The sequence below is a fragment of the Perognathus longimembris genome, chromosome 23, assembly GCF_023159225.1.
Source record: "Perognathus longimembris pacificus isolate PPM17 chromosome 23, ASM2315922v1, whole genome shotgun sequence".
Classification (NCBI taxonomy): Eukaryota; Metazoa; Chordata; class Mammalia; order Rodentia; family Heteromyidae; genus Perognathus; species Perognathus longimembris.
The window spans coordinates 13,158,954-13,176,951 of record NC_063183.1 but is presented as its reverse complement, the minus strand read 5'-3'; the positions used below and the strand labels follow the sequence as shown (position 1 = coordinate 13,176,951).

Below are 17,998 nucleotides of genomic sequence, written 5' to 3'. Positions count from 1 at the left end.
GGGGGAAAAGAAAACACTCATCGCCTTGTGTGTGGGTTTGCTGTGAAGTTCTTACTAACAAAATGGTTCTTGGCAGTGGTGGTGGCGGGGGGCGGTATTCTCTAACATAGGAAGAGGGAGAACTTGACTGAATTTTCCAGTTTTAATGTGAATTCTTCGAGATGAGAGAGACACCCCTTCTGACACATCCCTGGGGAGCTGGGAGCATTCCCAGTTCAAGACTGTCTCCATTATGAGTTTATCCCAGTGGAGGTTGAGCCTGGCTTTTCAGTTCTTGTATCTGAATTCTAGCAATGGAAATGCAGCAATGAGATTAACCAACTACCTGGGTAATTAAAAAAAACAACAACAAAAAACAGGTCCTAGGAGTTCATTGGATCTAAACACCTCTTACCATCCAACATTGAAACCCTCTGGTTTCATTGGAGTCAGTCAGAACTGTTAGGTGATAACAACTGCTAAACCACTGGTATCTATTTCCCACTGATAAAGCAACCCCAAATGAGTAGATTTGTAGGAAGAAAAATAATAGTCAATACATCTATCGCTGGCTAAGGCTCTCGAGATTTGGTTTATAACAAGCATAAAATTGTCAAGTAAAATGAAAGGTGAATCTGAGAGGCAGACATGGTACTGACTAGCAGTTACCCCAGCACTCAGGAGGCGGAGGCAGAAGGATTGGGAGTTGAAGACCAGCTTGGGATACAGAGCAAGTTCCTGCCTGAAATAAATACAGGAAAATGGATATAAAACTCAAGATGTTTAGTAAGAATTTTATTACAGGAGTCGCCAAACCACCAAACATTCCCGTTTATGTAGTCAATAGACAAATCATTCTTTTACCATGAGAACTGATATAATTTTGATTTTTAAACACTTGTGAATATAACAGAGGTCCTGGGACCTCCAAGTGCCGGCGCAAACTAGTTAAAATCCCCAAGACCAAGGTAGACGGTCACATTTCAAGAAAATCAGATGTCACACTTCCAAAGGTACAGAATGCATAAAGACAGTCAACTAGGGAGTTGGGACTTATGTTTCAGAGTTGGTTTGCAAAAATGTTCTTGTCAATAATAGTACCATAGGAAATAAACAGTGAATCACCTACATACCATATGCAAGCGCTTAGGAGGGGACGAAGCCACCGCCCGTGACTGGGCCCATGGTTCCCTCACACGCCACCTCCTCACTCCCCACCGAGCCTTCCCCTCTCCTTCTCCAGCTCACTGCTCAGCTCTCAGCACATCTTTTCCCCTAAAGTTATTTTTTTTCAAGGTTAACACTGTACATCCTATCAACCAAGCTACTTCAAGAGGCCTTAGAGATCATTCTGAAATGTCCATCACAGATAGGGAGACAGAACAGCGTGAATCCTTTGGTTTCACTGGCCGTGGGACCTTTGCGTTTCCTGCTGCCATGAGCATCCCAGAATTTTGTGTTTTTAACCATGTCTTCTCAAAGCACCATTTGTGGTCTTCAGCCGGTACCTATCTACTGAAGTTTGTATCCCACAGGCTTCAGGAACAAAAGAAACCCCTGTCAATCTGTGTAAGTGGGTTTCTTGGAAGCCCCTATTTGTTGATAGAAGGAGAGAGCCACACGGACTATGTAATAGATCTTTTTATCTAAAGTCACTTTTTTTTTTTTTTATCATTTGTTGCCCCAAATGGAAACAAAGGAGGAGGTTTCATTGGTTGGGGATGGGTGGAGGGGGAAATTCTACATGTCAACAACACACTTATTTGTTGTTGTTGTTTAATCAAAATATCCTAGAAGGACACTAGGTTCAGGAGGAACGGGCTGGGGACCCCAAGGAGAAGCGAGATCTCCTTTGTCAGACACTACCACGCAGACACCAGCTGCAATATGGAACAATAAAATCGATCACAATCACCTGATAGAAAGGCAAATTAAAGCAATTCTTTTTTTTTCTTTTTTGATCATTTTACGGTGCATGCACACATACACGAGGCTGATGCACAACTCTTTTGGCTCCCTTAATACGAATTTACACGCAGAAGGAAAATAGCAAGGAAGAGAGAGTGCTATTGAGAGGCAGGGGTTCTGAAACCACCTAATCTTCCTCCGGTCGAGTTGTCTCATGGTCAGGAAGTCCTAGGGCTTGCACTGTCCATTCCTGCAGCCTCCCAGGGCTATGTGCCTTTAAGTCAAACAGATTTAAGTTTTCAGTGAACAAGAGAAGGGACATTGCAAGTGTCCAGTAAACAGGGAAGACAACTGGCTACTGATGTGAGCAGCCATATCCAGAACTTGCTTGTCTCCTGGGTGGAGATAAAAGGCAGATCAAGGTCCAAAAATCTCCCTAGTGATGCAGGAGAGAGTAGCGAAATAGAGTATTGACTCTTGAGTCAAGAAAGCTCGTTAACAGATTCCCAGATAACAAAGGCACACATGGGAGCATTGAACACCTGTGTTTGTCTTTATATAGAAATACTCACTGACTTCCCTTCTACCCACCCAGGCCATAGGAAAAATCTCTACAATAGGAAGCACCTTCTCAAGCCAAGCGGGGTTTGCCAATGAGAAACGTTGCTAGAAACGGTTGCCGGGACCAAACTCTCAACCACTGAGTGACAATTTATATGGTGCCTATGCAAATACTATCTTGATGTTTTGGGAGACAGAAAACACGCAGACACACTTTTCCTCCAACACTGCTGCTAATGTCTCTCGATGATCAGCTAGGCAGTTCCAACCCCTTCCTACCTCATTAAGTTTAATATACATCTTTGCACACCTGTTCCCTTCTGATGTGTCATAAAAGCCAAGTCGGTGGACAAGCGGATGAAAAGAATGGCTCCAGAAATCCAGCGACCTAATTTCTCTGCAGCCCCTCATTCTACATCTTGAGCTCAGGGCTGGTATGACAACTCCTGTGCCTTTGTGACTTTCTGGCACATTTAATGAGTTTTTCTCTTACTCTTAACTGGAGAACATGGTAATTGGAACACCAGGTGGCTGAGACCTTTTTTAAAAAAAAATTCTATTTCTTAAAACTTTTTGTTTTGTTTTGTTTTTCTTTAAGTAAGACTTTCATGAAAAGATACTGGCTCCAAATTATTGGTGCTCAGTTGTCAGGATGTCTTAGATGTATCTTCAACAAAGCTGATCCTCAGAACACAACTCAGCTTCCCAAACCACTGTGCACATAATAAATAACAGATTCCATTTGCTAGGACAGCCAGCTCAGGTGTAGAAAGCAAAAATTGGGATCAGTTTACCCATATTTCAAAAGATGCTTTTTTTTTCTTTTTTACAGTTTCCCACTCTACATAATTATTCTCCTACTACTTAGCTCCCCCCTTCCATAAAACCCAATCAAACAACACTTGCCCTCCTTTTACTGTGAGATGCCCTCTGACACACCAATCTATCCTGAGTTTCTCCTTCCTGCTGAGGGTGAGAATCTTTCTCCTCAGAGGCTTATGGACCACATATTCTAATTAGAACTCCCTAAGAAGAGTCCCTGCATTATCGGTGGAAGCTGGAGTCTGTTTGTTAATTGTGCAGAGATCATTGGACAGCGGCTGACATATCGCCTTGGTCTGTTGAGCAGCAAGCTCTGTTATTTTCACAGTTTGATCATCACTGCTCCACTGCACGCAATTTTCTTTTGAGTCTGCCCACTTGCTCGTCCTCTTTGCTAAATTGAACAATTGCAATTACTGGTACATAACAACTAAATGTTAATTATTTCTCTTTTCAGAAAAAATTTTCCCCCTCTTAATGATTTTATTTACAAATTAGAAGACTTTATCATGCTTCCTCACACTTCATCCCACATCTGAAGGTGACAGATAGCAGTGTGGTATTTCTAACCAAGAAGACAGAATTGTTTAACAAAGGTCCACCCTTCACTTTTTAAAAAAAATAATATTTTAAATAATTATGTAATGTTTAGAAAGCTAACAGAAATCTTCCCCAAATGCATTTGCGGTGAAAATGACTACACAGGCAAGGACTTCATAGCAAGCTTCTAACCAAAGAGTTTGATTTTTAGAAATAAGTATGGGATCATTGATTTGACTTATATGAAGAAAGAATCACGGATTATTTGAATAACACCGAGGTTCATATCTGTCAGATATATAATGGTAAGGCATAATTCATTTTTGAAAATCTGGAAAGTTCAGCAAATGATAAACAGTCTTTAAAGGACTCCCCTCCAATGACCCATACGTCTCCCATCTCCAGATGATCGCTATTAACACTTGGGTACGGTTTCCTTGGAGGGCGTCTTTGGATTCCTTCTTTGGGTTGTGCCTGGCAGGGCTAACCTTTAACATATGGGCTCTCTGCTTTGTGTTTCATTCTTCTTTGATTCTAAGCTGTCCTTCACCTGAGCTTTAGATCAGTTGCTTGGGGTCACTGCTGTTGGGGTGTGCTGTTGGTTCTGGGCGTCCTAGGTATGAGCCCCTCTGTATTCCTCACTGCAATGTTCCTTGTATTCCAGGGTGGTTACGCCGCATACCGCTACGCCCAGCCTACCCCTGCCACCGCGGCCGCCTACAGTGACAGGTAAGGCTCTTCCTTCCTGCATTGGACAACTACTTGCAAGGACTTAGTCGGTGGGACAGGAGATTCGTGTCCAGTCTTGTTGAAAAATGCATGACCACTGGGGGAGGAAGGACCACCCCTCTCCCCAATGAAGAGCTAGGTCCCACTGTGAAGGGCTGCTCAGGTCATGAGAACAGATGGATGCTTCAAGCCTCATTCATTCCAATCTCCTCACACTCCTTGCTGTGAGCTAAGAAGAGGGGCCCTTATGTCCCTTGATAGCTACTTGTTCAGATCTCTCTATTCCTGTGACCATATTGCCTTGTGTACTTGCATGTGTGCGTACACACACACAAACACACACACACACATTCACTCATGTACTCCTTGTTTAAAACACTCCCTGTTTAACCTTCTGATGGTCTTCCACCGTATAAAAGTCATGGTTTCACCTAACTCCCGGGAAGAAAAACAGAAGATAAGCCTGACAGATTTGCTTCCATTCCAGAACCTTCTTTTCCCATTTGATACACAGGCAAGCATTCCCTCCATTGCTTCCTCAACTCAAAATACAGGAATGCGGAGAGCACCTGGCTCTCCTCAGGAGATTGGTTCTTTTCAGCAATGCCCCAGGGTCCAATCCAACAGAACTTTGATTTGCCAAGCACCGCTTTCCCCTGGTGAAGGCTGGCCATGGGGAGGCACCGAGACGTATGCTTGAGAAACGCAGACATCAGAACGAATGTGTGTGGGTGCCTCGAGTTCCCAGGCGTTAGAGATGAGTTGGTTCCTAAAAACAGCAAGTCATAGCTGATTTTTTTTTTTTTTTTGAGTTAGGTGCCTTGAAAAGAACAAAGCGTGTGTTTCCATACTGAATGCGATTTCTTGGCTCTTGTTTTCTGAGGATGTAAATGTGAATGTTCAGACGCTCTGCATGCTCAAAATGTCATAGAGGATGCTTATTTTGGTAATGACTCCTTTAATTTAAAAATATGTCTCGCGAATAAAACAATAATGGTGACGATTTGCATGTGTGGCTGAGGCATGCTGGTCAGACAGGTAAGCAGGCAGGCAATGGACTTGACTCTTGAATGAGAATTGTTGGCAGCCTGGGTCTCCCACCTGGTCTGTGGGTAATTGAGTTCCCATCTCAGTTTGCTGTGGGGTGCTTTTCTTAGCCGTTTCATTCCATTTCTCACAGGATGGGCTGTTAGCTCCTTGTAGCTACAGAATCTGTCTGCAATATGATAAAGCAAAAGAAATCCCCACATTTGAAGCTTTGCCCTTGGAAAGCCCCATGCATCTATTTGTAAGGAATGACTCGTTTGGCAAGATACAGTTGAGATCTGCTGTCTGGTTGTATGCAGGTGATATTACTATTATTATCCTATTATTAATAATAATAAACAGCCAAGGGGGTTGTAGCAAGCCTTAAGAAAAATCCAAAGCACCATCAAGATCTAGCTGTGAATGCCCAATAATCATTTGCCCTGGTACAACATATTTCATGTGCATTGTTATCTTCAACACATGTAGCTACTGGGTTTTTGAAAATTCCAGAAGGTCAATAAGACTAATTAAAAAAATGATGACAATCTTGAAATACTCAAGATCTTTCAACAAATGAAAAGACGTGCTGCTATTAATTTCGATGCACTGAGGATTCACGTGTTATCAAATGTAATGGGGTTCAACTGCAACCCTTAATTATTTCCATGAAAATACCTCTAAGATGCTAAATTCTCAAACACTCACTCTGTGTGTAATTATAATTATAGTGACTTTAGCCTGCTGTACCATTATAAGAACCTAAAACAGATTTATTTTCTTTGAATGTTTATCTTGCTTCTCAGTTTAAGTGCATCTTCCCCAAGTTGAAAAAAAGGTTAATTACAAAGATATAATTTAAATCGCCTTCCTCAAAAAGACCTCTCTAGATATCTAAAAATAATAAAAAAAAAAAGTAAGCAAGGTTTCAGTTCTGTTCTCCCTAGAATTACTTAAGAAATTAGCCATTCCCACTTGTATTCATCTAAACTTCAGTTAAATTTTTCTGCAGCTTGAAATGCTATATATGCAAAATACATGTATAAGTTCTGTAATATTAATAATATTAAGATTTTTTTCCATTGGCAACATCCTACTGAAAATATCCTCATCCTTGGACTGGTAAATCTTTCATAACTCTGTAATTCCCAGTTTAGTATATAACGGTTACAGTTGAAGAAACCAACTAACTATATTCTTGTCCAAGTAATTGGGCTCTTGTTGTTCATTAGAGACATTTACATATTTGGTCTCCTTGGTTTCTGTGGAAATTGATTACTGGCCCTATTTAATTTTATTGTAAGCAAGATACTTGTCATCTATGGAATTATTCACCAAGGTAAATCTAGTAATAGGTGAATCACCAGAGAACAATCTCTCACATGACACTTCTGGTTTGATTTATTGTGTGTGTCTCAATGATGGTATCCTCCTTTTTTATTCCTAGTAAACAGAGGCAAAGAAGGAAGGTCCTTTTATAAAGACACACATTTGGGGGAGAAAATGGAAAATTATCAGAATAGCTTTAGAATCTCTATTCAGGATACCAAGCATCAAGGCATCTAGAATCTCTCTTGGGGCCAGCTGTATAATAAATTGTTTTTACACTACCACAGTGTCACAATAGTTATAGACTCTTAGTTCCTTTTCTCTGGAAGACAGGAAGACAAAGAGTTCCACTTCTGAACAATAACAACAACAACAACAAAAAGAAAACCCTATAAACTAGGAAGTAAAATCAGCAGGTGTTGAGGATGTTTTGGAAACATTCGCTGGTTGTCAAATTGATCAAAAGAAAAAAAAAAAAACCTGCACCCAACTTTCCCTGTAATCAGGAGATTCACTCTTCAGACATCTTGAAAAGCAAAAGAAGTTTTGAGATTCCCCTGTTGGTACCATTTTTACCTTTAATCAGCACAATTTAAGCCGTCATCAAATTAAAGATTCAGGGACCTTTGAAAAATATTGAACTCCAGTAACCTCCGGACTGCCCAGAAGGTGTTTAATGGGCATTCTGCAACTCCCGGCTCATCCGCTTTTCTGGTTAAATGATCACATGGCGATGATCTCTGAGTACCCTGAGAATCTCGGAATGTTGACCTCCAGAATGAAGACCATCTGGCATGGGCAGAGCTTTTCCCACACGAAAGAGACTGAGCTGATCTAGGTAATTTCTGTAGTTTCCTGGACAAATCAAATGAGGGGTAGGCAATACATCTCTTCTTGGCATTTAGGAAACATTTGGGTAAGCATGGGAGCCTAGCCTGTTCTTTTTTTTTTTTTTTTTGTAATCTCACTTTGAAGCAAAGCTAAACTCGCACAAGGAGAATGATTGTTTCCTCCCGCACCCCCACCCCCAGCTAGAACCAATCAGAGCATGGCAGTGGGGTGGACGGTCATCTGGTCATTGCATGCTGCGCGGTGTTGCTGAAGTGTCTGATGTGCTCAAGACCCCACAGGCCCATCACATTAACTCAGTGAATGGCTTTGCTTGTATGGAACATGGGGTAGGCTTCGTTGTATCCGTTGGCTCATGGTTTCTTCCGCGGATTTATGAATTGGTCCTCGTTGCATTATTTTTTTTCTTGGCAGTCCAACCGGGAGGTGGGGAAGGGAAGAGTGCTGGGTTCAATTCAAGATGGATTAATTAATTAATGAAGTCACATGTCTTTGGAGAACGACATAGGCCGTGTACATGGCTTTCAGGAAAATGCCTCACGAGAAAGACAGATACTGCTCATGCTTGTCCTGCTTGCCACAACTAACGATTCCTCATAGTCCTGCATGGAAGTTCTCGCTCTAACTTAGGGCAGGAAGGAGGCAGTTATAGAAGAAGGCAATGTGGAAGGTTTGACTCACAAGTGTCAGGACGATAACACTGTATTTTGGAGCTGCCAGGGCCCTTTCCTTCTTTCCTACATGCAAAGCATGTGTTGCTTTTAAAGATCTGTGAATACCAGGAAGTTTACAGAGGATGTAATGCCAGGCTGGATCCATGCCCTTAGACCCAGTGATTGAGAGACTGCAAGCCACGGGATCTTCTTTTTATTTTATTCCTCTTTTCCTCCCCCCCCCCCCAGACTTTGAAGTTTCAATGTCAAAATATTGTTAGAAAGAACATGGGAAATTACTTTGTGTGACACATATGGTAGACTTTTGGAAATTCTATGTATCTCAACAGAAACCCAAATACATAATAGCAATATTTTTACTCTCTACAGACAGACACACACACACACACACACACACACACACACACACACACATTCTTCTGTGCCTCACAAGGGTAAATCTTAATACTAGTAGACTAGTCAAGTTCAGTTGGTCATGTAGTACATACCGCTGAGCATCATTTAAATTGGATGCCCATAGCCTATCGATAACAGAATCTATTTCAGAGACAAATAGATTAGAAATCTTTCCTTAAAACTCAATAGATATAAGTAGCTATGTCTTTGGAGGAGCTACTCATACTTAAATTGACATGGACTGATAGACCCGTGTATATAAATATGTAGCTTGACACAGATAGTGGATACAGATAAATGATAAATAGGTGCATAAGTTAATGTGTGAATAAAAGTGAGGAAGGGACAGAAGAAGGTAATTAGGATGTGAGAAAAAGATGGAGGGAGAAAAAGAATGAACAGAGGGGAAACAAGGAAGAGGAAGTAGGGAGTGAGGGAAAGAAGGAAGGAAGCAAGCAAGGAAGGAAGGAGAAAAATAATATCTCTTTGGCCTTTCACAATCTTTCATTGTAATCTAATCGATAAGAAGTGGCACTCAGTGGATCCTATGTACAACCTTAGATAGATATGAACTGAAAAAGTAAAGAGCTTAGAATTGATTCCCATTATTGTGAGTTATTCACTATCTATTTTAGGAGCTTTATTTCCCCTTCTTTTCTTAACTCAGATTAAGTAATACAGAAATCCTGTTGTTAAAAGAGACAGGCAAACAATTGCTCTTAAAATGAGGTGCCCTTCTATTCAGACTCCTTATCAGAGGTTCTAAATATCTGAGCATTCTGAATGGAGAACTTATTTTTACCACCTAAATGCCTCATTTTATTTTGTCTTGTAGAAAGGCTAAATTGTTATACTTATGGACTTCATGATTTTTACATCCCCTCCCCCCTCCTTTTTTTTTACATTGTGGTAGAATATTAGAAGTTTAAAGCAGAAATCACAAAGCTGGGTAGTGGAGGGCAGGGAGAGGAGGAACATTCCATTCCCCAATCTTCTCTTCAGAGCCACATCTGGTAAGAGCTGGCACCCATTCCTTACACCTGCGCTCCGTGATGCTTTCAGGACATATCTCATGGTTTTCTGTAAGTGCTTCATTTAAAGCAACATCTCCCCAGGCCAGTTGAAGACCCAATGACAACCTTTGATAGTGTGTTTCCTGGTTTGAAAAGTCAGAAGTAGAACATGGATTACTTACTATGGCAGCCAGCTTCCATTTCCCGGAAGCAAACAGGCTTTATCTTCCTCCCTCCAGGCTGCCAAAAACAAATAGCTCTGCATGTATACAGTGATGAAAGGACCAGGTCAGGAAAATGCTCATCTGAATTTACAGTTAAAGACAATGGAGTTGAAACCTGAGAGGAGACATTCTCAGAATCTGTTGGTCCGTGCCTTGCTTCAGTTCTTTTAGTTTTCTGTTATGTTTTTATACTCATTCTGATGAGTGCTTATGTTTTAACAATGTTTTTTAAAAAGGTGTTTTATCGCCTGGTAATAGGAATGTAGAAGAAACAAGTCACTAGTGTCTCTTTTCATAGCCTCCTCTACTCCAGTGCCTAAAGGAGTATATCCAGGTCTTTATTTAGACTCCAGTTTTTAAATAATACAAACATATACACAGATGTGCCTGTCATCCTAGCTATTCAAATTGAGATCAGGAGAAATCAAAGTCAGAGGCCAGTCCGGGTAAAACATTAGTGACACCCCCATCTCAACTAACAAAACTCTGGGCATAGTGGCCTATCATTGAAGCTATGTGGCAAGCAGAAACAGGAGGATTGTGGTTCAAGCCAACCAAGGCAAAAAGTGAGACATCATTAGAAAAGTAATTAAATAAAAAAAGAACTCAATTGATGGAGTACCTGCCATAAATTCAAATCCCAGTGTCTCCAGAAAGAGAGAGAGAGAGGAGGAAAGAGGAGAATCTTAATTTGTTCTAGCTAGCTTTAAGATAGCCAGAATGAAATGCATTGCTTGAGAGAGCCCCATGACAAGGCAAATATACCAGACAAAACTTAAATACCTTTAATAACTGATATATATCTATATGTAGATATGTCAATGTCTTCTCCAAAAACTTTATAATGAACATAATTCCATTCTCTAAGTTGCCCTTTAGCATTTCAGAATTTATTTAGTTTGGCAACAATTGTAGTTGTGAAAGAGAGAATGGGTAACTCTTCGAGTCGTGTCACTGTTGATTTTTTTAAATTATTGGGGCCAATGTGTCAGTGGTAAAAAGCAAGATGTCTGCCACCAAGCAATGTATTTCCTGGGCGTCTCTTATTTCTGAATCACACACACACACACACACACACACACACACACACACACACACACACACACATACACACACACACAGAGAGAAAGAGGGCTCAAGTTTTTGTTCCAAGAACTAATTACCTTCCATCCATAATCTGTAATAGCTTCTTAGCTGTTAGACACAATTGCAAGAACGTATAATTGAAGCAGTTAAAAATAATAATAAAATAAAAAGATCAATCCTGTAATAGTCCACCAACTGAAGTATAACTGAGTCCACCAAGATGAGGTATAACAACTCCTTTGGTCATGTCAAGGCCTAATTACACACTTCCCGGGCTGCAGATCATTGGCTTGATAGGCCACCAACACACACACACACACACACACACACACACACACACACACACACACGCAAATAAATCCTAACTATGAAGTCACAGCAGCAGAATCCCTCAGCTGAGAAGGGTTTACAAGAGAAGAAGAAGAAATCAGACTCTCTCTAGAGCCTTGAGGAATCCTGGGTGAGCCTCCTCCCTCTGCGAGTTAGGTATACTGCAAACCAAGGGATGGCAGTGATGCGCAGGAGGAAAAGACACACCAGGGAGATTCTCCATTCACACGACATCTATGGAGAGAATGACTTAAGAAAAATCAGACCCTCCATCTTGCCACGTCTATCCTTTGTTGTTGTTTGAGGTTTTGTTCTTATGGAATATCCCTTCCTTCCTTCCTTCCTTCCTTCCTTCCTTCCTTCCTTCCTTCCTTCCATCATTTGTTTCTTCTTTTCTTTTTCTTTCACTGTCACTAGTTATTATGTGATGGACACCATCTTTGGAGGTGAGATGGAGCTTGTCACTAACCATTTCCAGGGTTCCCTTTAACATTCTCAAAGCAGGTTCTGCTTCTGTGCCTGGGCACACAGACCCAGGGTTTCTGTGTATAGGTGGTCTCTGAGTTACTTTCGCATCCATGTGCAGCCACTGTGAATAGTCATTCGACAGAAATAAATGACTGCTGATGATTTTCCTCCCTGGTGTGGATCACAATGATTGATTCCTCTAAAATTAGACTCTCTCGAAAACCCACAGTGCATTTTCATATTTAATTGGCATGCAAAACTTTTAAAGGAGGGACTGTTGTTAGAGGGGAGAGGAACTCAGAGAATGCTCACTAGAGAGAATAGTCAATCCAGGTGCCAGGCACTCCCACCTGTAACCCTGCCTACTCAAGAAGCTGAGATCTGGAGGATTTGGGTTCATAGACAGCCCAGGCAGTAAAGACTTCGAGACCACTCATCTTCAGTGAATCAATAAAGCACTAGGCTTGGAGGCCTGGCTCGAATGGTGGAGCCCCAGCAACGAGCAAGAAAAGCCAAGAGAAGAGTGCAAGGCCCTGAGTATAAGCCCTGATAGCCAATACCTAGCCCATTTCCTCATTGTTTTCAGGCTCACTTTCACTGCACCATCCTGTGTCGATGCAGGGATAGATTCCTAGAGTTTTGAAGAATTAAACATCACCAAAGCCAAGCATCCTTCTCCCTTAATTATCTTAACCATTTAGATGGAACTAAGATTACAGACCTGCATTTCTCCTCCATCACCATCACCATCATCATCAATGGCTCCCTGATCTGTTATCATCTCTTCGCCATTCTCCCTCCTTCCATGAGCTCTCAGTGGCTTTGCATCTCTTAAAATCCATTCCCTAAGATTATTTCAAGTAGCCTATGGCCATAATTAATCACTTTCACTTTCTTGGCCAAAGATCACTGGGGGTGGGGGGAGGGGAGGAAGGAAGAGAGAGGTTCCAGGCTATTCTCTTGCCACTGATTGCATCAGCATCTCATCTTCATATAAAATGTATCCCTGTAAAAGTCCCACCCGATTTCTCCTCACATGGTTGAGCCTTGGTTTTCATCCTCACCAGCCAACGAGGTCCCACAATTCCCATTCATGTCAGCAGAGAAGGGGAGAATTCCAAAAGAATGTGATTGTGTGAACATGATCAGTAACTCAATGTCTATCGGATGGGCAGGCAGGTGTCTTCCAGTGCAGGTGATTATGAATAAACATGCATCTACACCAAGGTGGTGATGAGCCAATTCATTCAAATGGTGACTGAGGTTTGCACTAGAGTGTCTACAAGCCACACTCACAACACTAAAATGTTGAGGACCCATGCTTTGGCCAAATAATACAGCACAGTCCATGGCTGTATCAGGGATCAAGATCAGACCTTTTAGAGGCATTGTACCTCCTCTAATGTGTACCACCTAGGGCAACATGAGGAATCCATTTGAGCTATTTGATCTTCAAGTGACTTAGCTATACACGGGAACCACGTGTGGGTCCTTGACCATTGGTTTGGGAGAATTTGCTGTGGTCACTCACGGGAGTCTCTCAGCACCAACCCCTAGCACAGAAGATTTCATCATCACCATCATCACCCAACCACAGAGTATTTTATTTTGTTCTTGAATCTCTATAGAAACAGGTTAGGGAAAAGAAGTTGGGGCACCATAAGACAAATCCTCTCTCCTTCAACATACATCCTCTCCTTGGATATTTCTTCTCTCCACATTGGCTTATACAACAACTCAAGCTTTCAAAATGTTACCAGTGTGGTTGTAGAGTGTCTCAGATTTCCTAGGGCAAATGCAACTTCTCATTCTGGATCACTGCTTTATATACATATATAAACCCATTGCTCAGTATCCTCTTTGGGCAGCGATTGAAGATGCCTTTGTATATTTCATGAGTCTTACACAGCCAACATTTTAGCACCTGATTTTCCTCCCCATAGAGTGACTTCTCATTCATTTCCTTAAGAAATAGCTAAGAAGTATGTAAGGGTATATACTTAATTTTCCTACTTTCCAAAGGAGGAAAACTGAGGTCCTGAAGGATGATGAGGTTTTCCCCACTGGATCCCAGATACTCTCTTTTTTTTTTTTTTTATGGCCAGTTCTGGGCCTTGGACTCAGGGCCTGAGCACTGTCCGTGGCTTCTTCCCGCTCAAGGCTAGCACTCTGCCACATGAGCCACAGCACCGCTTCTGGCCGTTTTTTCTGTATATGTGGTGCTGGGGAATCGAACCTAGGGCCTCGTGTATCCGAGGCAGGCACTCTTGCGACTAGGCTATATCCCCAGCCCCCCAGATACTCTCTTAGTTCTCTTTCAGCTGAGCCTGGGACAGAAGTACAGAGGGTACTGGAGAGGAAGTTAGAGGTAGGAGGAACTAAAATCACAAAGGAAACAAACAGTTTGCCATCTCCAAGTAATAAAGAGTCTCCTGGATATGAGTTTTGAGCAGACACGGTTCTCTAGAGGAATCATCAAATTCCAGACAGATGGGCCCCTGATCTCTTTTTCCATGTTGTTCTTTTTTTTCCTTGATATATGCAATGTTAGCAAAAAGAATGTGTCCAAGTAAGATGTTCTAGAATGTATTTTAATCCGTGAGATGTAAACTTACTTTTCTTAGAAGAAAGCTTTCTCAGATGGGGGGCGGCATCCATTTTCCAGGGTGCTGGCTCTGTGACAGAGCTAGCTTGCCTCTGAGGCTGGCACACTGACCAACGTGATCTCATCTGGGATACTCCCGAGGCAGTGAAGGCTTGTGTTTAGAAACCACCCAGAGACACCATCTCAACCAACAAGCCACCATATGTGGTGCATGCTCTGAGTTCCAGCTACAAGAGAAGTGTAGATAAGATGGACTCAGTCTGAAGGCAAATGTGGGCACAGATGTGAAAATCCCTATCAGATAGAAAACTAAAGTGAAAAATAAGATTGCACTGAGTTCAAATCCTAGACACACACACACACACACACACACACACACACACACACACACCACACCCCCCCCCCCACATGAGGCACCATTTGCCCCAGATTCAGTGATTCGGTTCCCTCACCACTCTGTCTTTGTGTCACTGCTTTATGCATGCTCACATAACCAGCCTTTATGCATTCTTCAGACCCTACTCCATTCTTAGTTCAACCAGAACCCAGAGCTGAGGGATCCCATCATTTAGTGCTTTAACATGCCCAGCAGAGTCAAGGTGCCAAGGAGAGAACCATTCTACTAGACCAAGAGTTCTAGCATGAGAATGACCTTCGAGTGGCTAGACATGCCCTAGGATAGAGACGTGTGCACAGAGATTCCCATTTCATGGGTCTTGGCCATAACTTAGTCAACCAAATAATAGCAACAATAATGTAAAAGTTCACCAAATGCATGCATTATGCAGCCCAGGTGGAGAGCTACTCTGACCATTTGCTAGAAATCCGGAGCTATTGAAAGCCTTGGGTCTCGTATTTGAATCCTTGAATATGTACTGAGATAGGACAAAGATCAGGTGAGGTGTAGAATAAGGAGACCCTGGTAGCAGTTTTTCCTTTCCTCCAGAGTGGCTCCCAAATCCAACGCACACCTGCATAGTGTATTCAACTTTTCTCTGATTTGTTTGGGTGTGGTAGGTTTGCTAAGCTACATCATCCATCCTTGATTATTATGATCTCTCTGGTTGTTTGGAATCATGGTTTTCCCAGGGAGACTCATAGCTGAGTCACATAGGGCCCAACTGTTTTAATGCTCAGAGAAAGAGGAACAAAACAATGCAGTATAAAGTGGTGGGGGTTCCTGATCACAGCCCTGGGACTGAGCCTGTGCCTCTCACAACCCCATCTCGTGGGTTCCATGACCCTAGTCCCTTCTCTGTCAGACCTTTCCTGCTGGTCACACATAATCTGCTGCTGAAAGCCTAGTTTTGGGGGAGTGGGGAAGGCTACCCAGGCTGATAGGGAATTCATGAGCTGTGTGCTTTCCTTACATTCTAATGGAGATCTTCCTGGAATGTCACAGAATGATGTGGATTTAAAAAAAAAATTTAAATAAAACAAGCCAGATGCCGGTGGCTCATGTCTGTAATCCTAGCTACTCAGGAGGCTGAAATCTGAGGATCTCGGTTCAAAGCCAGCCCGGCAGAAAAGTCTGTGAGATCTCCAAATTTAAAAAAAAAACTGTGGGCTGAGAATATGGCTTAGTGGCAAGCGTGCTTGCCTTGTAAAAAAACTGGAAAACCAGATGTGGCAGTGTGGCTCAAAGGGGTAGAACACTAGCCTTGAGCAAAAAGAAGCTCAGGGACAGTGCCCAGGCTCTGAGTTCAGGCCCCACAACAGATACTTAACTAACTAAACAAAATGGAACAAGATGAATGCATACAAATTACTGGCATTGAAAAAGAAAGAAATCTAATACTTTTTTTTTGGTAACTGTGGAGTTGATGCTATGTCCTTTCCATGATCACCCATAGGCTTCCATACCAACTTTATGATCTGGTACTGCAGCAAGTCCAATCATTTGAATACAGTGAGCTATCTATCCAAGGGGAGATGAGCCCTTGGTCTTCAAAAAAGGTCCTTAGGAATTAGGCAAACACCATGGGATAGCCCAGGGTCACGGGAGGATTGCCTAAGCCCAGAAATTTGAAGCCAGGTAGAAAGATCAAGTCTCAAAAGAAAGAAAGGGGAAAAAAAAAAACCACGGAGCCTGGGAGAGGCAAGGAATATATAGGTTACCGAACATAAAGAAGAAGGGAAATGAAAGGAAGGAAGAAGGAAGAGAAGGAGGGAAGGAAAGAGGGAGAGAGGTAAAAATGATCACATTTCTGAAACATTAAAATGCTTGGAGTCCAGTTTACTATACAGGATACTAGCCCACCCAGGAACATTTTTTTAAGGTTAAGGGAAAGGTCTGATTTCTTTATTTATGAAAAGATTTGCAGGTTGCCCTTGACATGTTTTTCTCTAATCATTCTGTAACATGTTACATCAAATGGCTTTTCCTCACGGTTAGCATCCTGGATACACACACATGAAACACAAGCTAACCATCTCCTCTAGAAGTGGGGAGTATGAACTGACAACACTCCCCCCACCCCACCCCAGATAGGTGTGACCAAAGAACCCACCCCTTCTGGTGCAACCAAGCTGCCAGGTCTGTTTGTGCTAGTGTTCTTCAGAACATTCTGCAGATACAGCTCCTGCTTAAGGACTAATTTAGTTAACATTAAGAGCATCACACTTGCAGCCAGACATGTCAGATCTTTCTGTCCTGTGAGCAAGGTAAAGATGCAGAAGTCAACACAAATATTCCAACACAAAATATTTGCTTTCTTTTCAGGGATTTTAACTTTGCTGTTCCTCAAACCTAGAGAGCTGGAAGCCAGATAATCCAAAGGTTCAAAAAGTCTGAGTCTGAATTAAAAGATTGCAAAATATAGATTGATGGATAGATAGAAACATAGGTAGGTAGGGATAGATAGATACATAGATACCTACATAGATAGACTGAAGAAAACCAACTTTGCTTTGAGAGAGACAATGAATGAATTTAGTCTTTCCTCTTCTCCAGAGCCTATATGCTTTTAGAATTTATTGGTACATCAGCATTGATACTCAAATAGCTCCAATTATATTCCAAGGTGCATCTCTTCCAACAGTAAAACTTTCTTAAGATGTTTTTAAAAATTCTCAATCACTAGATCCTTTTTGAAACACTTGAACAAAATGGGTCACAATAAAACCAAACATACACACACACACACACACACACACACACTATCTTGATCCTTACACACTATAAACTCTAACAGCTGATTTCATTGTTTCTCTGCTGATACTTTTGAGGTATGTAAGATCCTGGACCATTATAATCTGCCTGATTGGTATTCTTATTTCTGAAGAAATAAACAGAATCTCTGAACTGGAACACATGACATCATGATGTTGTCACCACTGGAAACATCTTAAGAGAGTTTTATTATCTTTCTGGATTTACTAAATTAAAACAAAAAGAATAAAATTGTGTTTTCTATTTTGCATCACTAACAATAATTCTATAAGACAGGGTTGACTTCA

The 17,998-nt window shown here is 41.7% G+C and overlaps 1 protein-coding gene across 9 annotated transcripts in view; it reads left to right on the top strand.

Moving 5' to 3' along the window:
• The window catches only part of Rbfox1 (RNA binding fox-1 homolog 1), a 929,373-nt gene that overhangs the window by 897,874 nt on the left and 13,501 nt on the right, over positions 1 to 17,998 (top strand). For all 9 annotated transcript variants that reach the window (XM_048332274.1, XM_048332271.1, XM_048332270.1 and 6 more), the window contains one exon: positions 4,475 to 4,539. In XM_048332274.1, the coding sequence (XP_048188231.1) occupies positions 4,475 to 4,539 (65 nt within the window). The remainder of the gene's footprint in view (positions 1 to 4,474; positions 4,540 to 17,998) is intronic.